Source organism: Aptenodytes forsteri, unplaced genomic scaffold (genome assembly GCF_000699145.1).
Source record: "Aptenodytes forsteri isolate BGI_AS27 unplaced genomic scaffold, ASM69914v1 Scaffold82, whole genome shotgun sequence".
Lineage (NCBI taxonomy): Eukaryota > Metazoa > Chordata > Aves > Sphenisciformes > Spheniscidae > Aptenodytes > Aptenodytes forsteri.
The window spans coordinates 7,291,029-7,300,083 of record NW_008795490.1 but is presented as its reverse complement, the minus strand read 5'-3'; the positions used below and the strand labels follow the sequence as shown (position 1 = coordinate 7,300,083).

General features: G+C 38.0%; 1 protein-coding gene across 1 annotated transcript in view; it reads right to left on the bottom strand.

Moving 5' to 3' along the window:
• Window positions 1–237: 237 nt before the first annotated feature.
• The window catches only part of NMBR (neuromedin B receptor), an 18,540-nt gene continuing 9,722 nt past the window's right edge, over window positions 238–9,055 (bottom strand). Inside the window, exons 2-3 of the mRNA XM_009281570.1 lie at window positions 3,047–3,395; window positions 238–639 (exon numbers count right to left, since the gene is read on the bottom strand). Of these exons, the coding sequence (XP_009279845.1) occupies window positions 238–639; window positions 3,047–3,395 (751 nt within the window). The remainder of the gene's footprint in view (window positions 640–3,046; window positions 3,396–9,055) is intronic.

Genomic DNA, 9,055 nt, shown 5'->3' with positions numbered 1-9,055 from the left:
GCATATCCTTTAAAGTACACTATGAAGCCAGTCAGTTTTGTTTTCTCAATAAAACATACTCTTCATTTCTATCTAAAAGTAAGACTAGGTGTGAATTAACCTCAGATTGGCCAGACTTTAACAGACTCTCTGTGCTGAGGACTAAGACGGTCTAAGCATATGAGAGCCAAAAGTAAGTTACAAACTGCAAAGAAAAAGTTCAAATTTGTTCCACAGTCAAAAATCACACCTATTAAATCATGATGACATTTCTTGTTTCAAGTTGTGCCCATTCAGTTGTGTCATGCTAGTCACTGTGTTCCTGGTATTGCTTTTCAGGGAAGTCATTTGAATGGCAGAAGAGTTGCGCAAGTAGCTGGCAGATCTCTCTTGCTGAGCTTTCCTCCTGCAGCGAAGCTGGTTGTTGAAATGTCTTCGAAAACTCTCACTGAGAAAATACAGTGCAAATGGGTTGACACAAGAGTTGGAGAAGCTTAGCACTCGGGCCACTAAGGTAACAACCATATGTCCTGTCGACGGATCGATCTCATTGTAATTAAAAGATCGGTACATGTATAGCACGTGGTTAGGAAACCAGCAGATAGCAAAGAAGCCAACAAAAACTAGAACAATTTTTGCCAGACGTTTGCGAGTTTCCATCTAAAAATATGAAGAGAACCCAAATGAACAACAACGATTAGAACTACTCCACATAACAGGCTTAATTAAAACATGTAGCATTTCGCTTTATATTAACTTTACAACTATCATCAAAAGTAAGACCAGTAAAAATGCTTCCTTCAGGGGCTGAATTACTTTTTCTATCTCATTTACTTCCCTTTCCCACTTTCAGTTTACTTCCAGTGACAGACCCTAGCTGTTTGCAGTCACAGAAGGTTGCTCTTTCTCTATGATGTATGCAGAAAGAGTGATTCATGATTCATGGCCCAAGTAAACATTGGCTTTTAGCCTGAAAGCACGCACCAAAGGCTGCCATGAAACATAACCTTTTCTGATGAGATTCCAGTGCTTGGCTTGAAACTTAGCTATAGTTAGAAAGCTATTTAGAAACCATTGGCTTTGAAATGTAGAGACATTGTGAGTGAAATGTAGAGACACTGCTAGGATGTTAGCTATATAATGGTACTTACATCCCATTATTTTGCCTGAAATGCCCCAGCTTGCACCTCTCTCCTAGGCAAACCACCAAAACTGCATTGCACAGTCTGAAGCATCTTAATTCCAGGGTAAGGTGAAAGGTTCAGTTAATCTTCAATAATGACATGAAAAAAAAGTACCTTAATTGGAGTGCTAAAGTATAATTGGATTACAATGTAGACATTGAGAGTGGCTGAAAAGTTGACAGGAAACGAGCCTACACGGTGGTTCCAAACTGAAAGAGGGAGGGAAACTGGCCACGTAGAAGGCACAAAAGGGAGGCAGAAACTTTCTACATATTCCTCCCAAAAGATTTATTATGTATAATAATAACCAAAGTTTTGCAGAGGCAGGAAAGTTTTCTGGCTTTGCTCAATTTTCTATCAATTTTAACCTGAAAGATTCAAGTGAATTTATTCTAACAGGGTTTCAAAATCTGTGAAATAAATCTGTAAGTAGTTTTCTTGGCTCTGTCTAAACCAAAACCAGTGGGGAATTCACAAAAGATGGGAAAACTCTACCGTTCCAATTTGGTAGGATTTGCACTCAGACGGATCGCAAAGGCAGAATAAAAAGGTACAGAGGTATAGGGTGAATATTACACTTCTGTGCTATGGCGTAAAGAAACGTGAGTTGACAGGAATAGTGTGAATTTAATTCCTCTTGCTGGGAGATATGTAAGTACACCGGAATTTTCTATTCTTCTGAGCCTCATAGATTTACAAAAAGAAAAAAACTAGGTAGAATGAAAAAAATATGATCTTACTTTGAAAATACATGTGGGTTCAGAAATGTGATATAAATTAAATATTGTTTCCATCCTGAGGGTTCAGCCAAAAGGCTCTCTATATTTCACAGGAAAATAAAATAATACATGAAGTGCTAATATGTATGCATTTTTGACAAGAAACAGGCTAGAGTAGAAATGAAATGCTGAGAAAAAAGGACATGAGGGAATGTGGTCTTTCTTTTTAAAAGAATATGTACGTGCTATATATGCAGAGATTTCAGTGAGTATAAAGGTATTTTCTGAAATATTGGCAGAGAAAACACTTCCAAATAGTTTTAATGGGCATAAGTATTTTTCTCTATCAATACTAATGCTTTTGTAAAGTGGTTGAGGCACTTTCACTGCAAAAGCTGTTTGTATATATAAATGTTCCTGCTAATGAGCAGCCTGTTGTTATCTTACTGCTTCCTGTGCCTTACAGGGAAGCTGGCTTTGTCCAGTGTTTTAAAATGCTTTGTCTCAAAGGTATACAGAACATATACTGAAAGTTTTATAGCATCTCTAATAGAAAGGGTATTAGAAAAGTACGAGTTCAGGATTGTATCCAAGAAAGATCTACTGAGAAAGCAAAAAAAGAATCAGTTCATGCACTGTGTTCATATCTTCAGCACTCCTTGGTCTGAGAAGAACCTTAGATCCCCTAAGCAAAAATTTCCCTGCCTATGTCAGTTTTTTTCATTTCCAAGCACAAATAAACCGGGGAGAATTCTCAAAAAGTTCATGTAAGATTTCTTCCCAAAATGGCTGCCTGTAGAGATAGGTGAAGCCACTAGCATTAACTACAAAAACATTGTTCCTCAGTAAGAACACAAGCAATGGTTACACTAACAACACATATGAGCACATATACCAAACCTATTTCTTGTTAGGAATATGCACTGATGGCATTGAATTTGTGTTTTTCCTTGTTCATATCCATTTACATACTGGGCTTAATACTGAGTAATTGTGAAAACAAGGAGATTTTTCAGATAATCCTCAGCTTAATTAATTCATATGGAAACTGAACTAATCCTCTGCAAAATCTAACAATTTGGATGTTATAGTTCCTGTGCTTTCATTTATAAGTGTATACAGCACACAAATCTTTCACCGGGATGTAAAAAGCAAATTGCTTACCTGTCTTTTGGAATGCTCGCTGTATTCTCCAGGGATGTTGTGAGCACTTTTTATTAAACTCTTTGCAATGTGATAGTAGTAGATACTAATAATGGCAAGAGGGATAAGGAAATACACAAGGAAAATCAGCACAGAATGGATCTTCGGGTGCATATCATCCGTCATGGGGTATGGTATGCATGCTGTGAAAGTGGCATTATTCACGTCATTGATGTGGGCCAGTTCGGAGAACACCACCTCAGGAACTGCTAGGAATATGGAGATTACCCAGATGGCAGTGGCTTTAACACAGGTCCACAGCACTGCACTGGAGGTCTGGATGTCCATGGGATTTACAATTGCTTTGTACCTGAAATTGATCAAATGCAGATGAAAATTAAAAGGTATCTTTTCAAATTCAACATGTGATTCATAAGGCCTCTTCATACCTTTGATTAAAATAATGCCATATTTTGTTTTTATTTGAAATGTCAACATGTTTGTAATCTTTCTTAAATTTGCATTCTCTAAATCTCTAGCTTCATCTGCATATATACCCACCAGAGGTGGCAAAAGGAGCCCTGGACACAGCCTGTGGCCGTAGCTGCCCATTCTGTGCCAGCCTGCTGAAAGCGCAGAAGCAGCCATGACTCCGCTCTTGCTTTCCCCAAATCCTCCCAGCAAATCCACAAATGCACATCCTACCTCCATACTTCCACCTCACTCTCATACCGGCACACGCACACTAGAGTTTGTTTCCTTCCTCGGCTCCCGCGGCCCGGGACTCCCCCCTGCCTGCCGCCACGGCTTTCCCGCTCTCAGACTCCACCAGCCCCCCGGGAGCGCAGGACAATAATCAGTCCTAACCTCCTGCCAGACCAGCAACAACCACTGCTGTGGTGGCTCTTGCCTTTCCACCCCAGCACCTTTCTGCACACAGATATACTGTCCTGACTGTAATGCCTGGAATATAAGCATCTTCATAAAGTCAGGCAGGAACGATGCCCGGTGGCCTGTGCAGAAGTATTAAACTCTTAAAGAAAGTAAGCATTTCCACATAGACGATTGGAGGCTGCTGCTCTATACCGCGTTTTGGGAAACTGTCTCATCATATATGATTACATATAAACCTTTGCAGAATTGATAATTTCACAACCATTACAATGAAAACAGGAAGTATTGCAGAGAATAGAAATATCACACCACAGCAAACTAAATGAGACGAGAGGAAACGGCCTCAGGTTGCGCCAGGGGAGGTTCAGATTGGACATGAGGAAAAATTTCTTTACTGAAAGAGTGGTTAAACATTGGAACAGGCTGCCCAGGGAAGTGGTGGAGTCCCCATCCCTGGAGGTATTTAAAAGACATGTAGATGAGGCACTTAGGGACATGGTTTAGTGGGCATGGTGGTGTTGGGTCAACGGTTGGACTCGATGATCTTAGAGGTCTTTTCCAACCTTAATGATTCTGTGATTCTAAAATAAATGAATAGAAGCAGACTCTGGTCAGGAATTCTTTTACTAAAAAAAATTGTTGCAGAAGGTGATACAAAGTGAAACTTACCACAAGAAAAGGTCAGGTTTAGCAGGACAAATATACTTTGAGAAAAATATTTCAAGGATACCTTAATGTTTTGCTTAGATTTTTAATTTATTTTGAAAATGCTTTTTTTCAAAATTTAAGCAAATTATGTTTTAATGTTTTTATTAAAAACTGAACATTGAACAAAACATTTCAGTTTGTCTAAGCTCTGGTAATTTGGAAGGTTTCTTTATCTAATGTTCTTTTTTTGTTGTTTCTTCAATTTTTTGTTTCTAGTTTTGATTTGATTTGGGATGGGTGAGGGGTTTTTTTGAAACTGCAGAAGTTTTGAGAAATAGAAAAATTCTTTTTCTTTAACATCTAAAGAAAAGTTTAACCGGTAGAAAGGAGTCTGGGGAGATCTATACTCCAGGTACACAACTTTATTCACGTTACGGTCTTTCTAGTCAGTGGAGGTGTACTTTCAAAGGGTGAATCAGGTTTTAGGTGCATTACATCACCCTCTGAGGTGCTTATTTTTCTCTGTTAGCTATACAGTGAGCTTAGAGTGAGAAGAACTGTAACTTAGATGTCTCTACTTGGTGATGAAACTCCTTATCCGTGCATGTAGATACATATACGTGCATATACAAATATAAATATGTATGGGTACGAACAGGTGTCTAAATACATACACATATAACATAGTTGCTGAAGGGAATGCTGAGAAATGGAGTTGTGATCCCAAATACCCTTTATGGCTGATTTGCAGGTCCCGAGAGGTACATCATAACCCCTCAAAACCTTGAGCAGATGTTTGAGGAACTGCGGATAAAAGCTATATCCCCATGCCACAAGTTGTGAGTTTGCTGGAAACAAACAGTGGAAATGGCTATGCCATGAAAATGTCTGGAGCAGAGCACTGTCTTGGTACCCTAGCAATTTTTTTCTTCAGAGAATATTTGAGTCAAAATGTGCTTTGGAGTCCTCTTTCTCAGGACTGTGATAAATTGTCTTATCACTAAATAATTAAAAATAATGGCTATTTATGTTCATATCCTCTCTGAATACAGAGAGAGGATTTTTACTGTGTCTTCACCCTTATTCCAGAGTAGAAAATTAAACTCAGTAAACTGTCTCTGTTAATTTATGTTTACCATTTCTTCTAACACACAATGAGAAACTCCCTGGACGCCAAGGTGTAAAGAAATCCTTTATACTGCCATGGGAAGGATAGAAGCTTCTGCACAAAGCATGAATGCTCCCCAGCACAAACTGTGACCTTATTATTCAATAATTTGCTTCCTATTACTGTCTGCCTTGATTTCATTACACGAAGACAGACCTTCTATTTCATTTCATTCAGCTGAGGTGATGTCAAGTCCTTACATCTGCTCATTTCTTTAAAACTTTACATTGCTGGGGAAGAGCTGGTTTGGGGACTTTGGGGGGGGGGAAAGATGTTGGATAAAAATCGTGTTTCATACTACAGGGTTTTTTTCCCTCTCTTTTCCCATTGCAACTATTTTGAGCACAGTCCTGTCCCCCAAGACAGTGACCGTGTAAAATTAATTGCTTTAGCAGCATTTGGTCTGGTTAATATCTAAACGGGAGACCTTTTCAGAAGCATTTACGTTAGCAGAAAATGTGGCATATATTTGTGCCTTGGCATATATTGCTGTTTCAGCAAATAGCGTGCCTTCCCCTGAGCTACGACTGATTCCAAGTTGGAAGGCATTGAAGCAGGGTGCCCTTTTTCACAAAAACAGCTGGGTTCAGCCTAACAAACTTCTCCTTTAGTCCTATCGAAATTCTACTTGCTACTTCAGCTGACTACAAGATGGCACTCTTCTTCCTAGGACTCAGCCCTGCACAGTACTCAGCGACAACGGGAGGGAAAAGGCACTAAGTGCTTTACAAAAATCTGTCATCTCGTTTATATCTCTGAAAAGATATAGAGTAGAAAGAGACAGGTTACAGATAAAATCAAACGTAAACTAAGTGAAATTAGAAGTGTTTCCAAAATATATACCCAGCCTCTTCCTTTGTATAAAACCAGTGTAAGGCTAAAACATACCACCAACCATTCAAATTACAAAGTGCATATTTTCTATCAATAAAACAACACTGGTAAATCAGGGTAAAGGTACAAATTATTTAGTCAAATCAGTAAGCAAAATCCATCTTTTCCTTTACTTCACTGATGAAAAAAGAAAATTATAGGTTGCCATGAAGATCAGGAAATAATTATAAATAAGCATTTGGTTTTAATTAAAAGCCTTCATGTAAATTCTGTCCTCCTACATCCTCTATCATTATCACTGCTGAAAAAGGCATCCCAACTCAGGAAATACTTTTATACTAAGTTTCCTTTCTTTGGAGCTGTGGTTTCTGCCAACAGACACAAGCACAAACTCGCCCATTCTGCAGATAATGGTTTTGTTTATATACTGTATTTTCATTATAAAGCAATCTCCTCCCTTCCACACAACCCAAAAAATTTGATGAAAGAAAGAATAACCTCTTCCTCCAAAGTTATAACATGTTGCTACCTTCTAAAATCCAGTATAGCTTATCTACTTCTCCCCATTTTTGTTTTCAAAGGCCTTCGCAAAGGTATTTCTCAGCTCCCAATTAATATGGGAAGCTCTACTCCTGTCTCTGCTGAGTCCACAATGCTATTCCCCTCCCACACATCTGACTTCAGAAGAAGCTGCTTCATGATTAGTCCCAAGCTGTCCCTCCATTGCAGTGCTATCTCTTTTTCTACAGTACTTTGTTGTGATGACCTTCAAAAACAAATTAAAAAGAAAACTAGACAATACTTAGGCAGCCACTGGGCTATGATTGCAGCCTACCATTCTAACCAGAACTGCCTCAATATTTCCTTGTCCTTTTGTTTCTGTATCTTGTGTTGTCTCTACTTAAAAACCCTTCAGGTCAGGGATTTTCTTCTTGTTTCTGTTCCTATAGCACCTACCACAAATAGGACCCTAATTTATCACCCATTTTCCTACATGCCATCCCAATGCAAATAAATAAATATAATAATGAAGCGTCATAAACCAAGCAGAGACCTAATTCAGGCAGGGCAGATCCATACTACTTTGATTTAATTTGCATTTTAATCCTGGGGCTGGAGGGGTTGGTATCATTGGCTTTATTATAAAGCTTCTGTTTTAAGTGATGTTGCTGTGTCATAGTACTGCATTTCCTGCAAACTAGATTAATTTATCAAAACTATTTCTGTGTTCGCATTTTATTGTGTCATTGCATGAAGATTTCAAACACAAAAAGACAGCTTTTAGCCTAACAATTTAAAAGGATATAAATATATCTGAATAGGAGACATGGCTGTATGGTCAATACTTGTTAAAAATACTAATATTGTGTCCAGTTGTAGTCCACTTCACTAACGTATAATGAAGTTTTGGATGGGGGCCAAATCCCTTTTCCTTGTATGGGCAGTTCCGTTGTCTCAACTCCAGTTGCATCATTAAGAGGAGAGCAATTTATCTAGCTGAAAACAATGTGGAATCATTTGATGTCCAGTGTTGTGGGAACTTCTTTCACAACACACAAACAGTCTGAGATTCACATTTATTCAATTTTATTCTTTTAAATTCTTGCAATTTAAAGTAGATTTCTTAAAGTTTTTTATAGTTAGTACTAATATTTTTGTTCTATGCTTACCTAAGTGCAGGGAATTGCATTCACCAGGAATGAGCATCTCAGAGGTCTGACAGCTGAATATAATGAATAGTGTTCGAAATGAAGACTAGCAGACCATGTGTAAATACAATTAAAATGAATGTCAATGGCATGTGTTCTGTGTTTCTCAGGGGGAAAATCCTAAGATTTTCCTAAGTGGAAAAAGTTTTTCCCTCTATAGAAATATGCTCTGTTGAGCCAAAAACTATCAATAATGTTTCAACAAAAAAGTCTGATTTAGTCTTTTGGATGATGATTTCTCCACCACAAAAAGAATCAAAACATAAGTTTCCCAGGATGGTTTTCTTTTGTATGAAATATATTACCTGTCCTGTCCACCCAGCTTTTGAGAGGATAAATTTTCTCTTTCCTTTTCATTTTTTCTTCTCTTGCAACTTCTTTCTCTTGCTATTCACTTCACATTAGCAAACTATATTTCTTACAAGCTAGTACAAATCTTGCAATACTAGCTCACTGCCTGCAATCTGGCTTTTCAGTCCTACTTGTCTAAGCCCATTTACTTATAACTGCACTAGTTAAAAGTACCATTAGTAATTTGTTCAATTCTCCTCCCGAGAGCAGTAATAGTAAAATGTTTCACTGACTATTATTCAGAAGAGTTCATATATGTCAGTATTCCCAGTAGATTTATATTTGTTTGATAATGCCAAGTCACTGATGAACATATTTTTACATATCTTAAGATAGACAAATATGTCTTCAGCAGAGTTGCAGTTTCTGTAAGTTTCTATTGTGAAAATGTAGGGAAGGGAAGGGAAGGGAAGGGAAGGGAAAGGG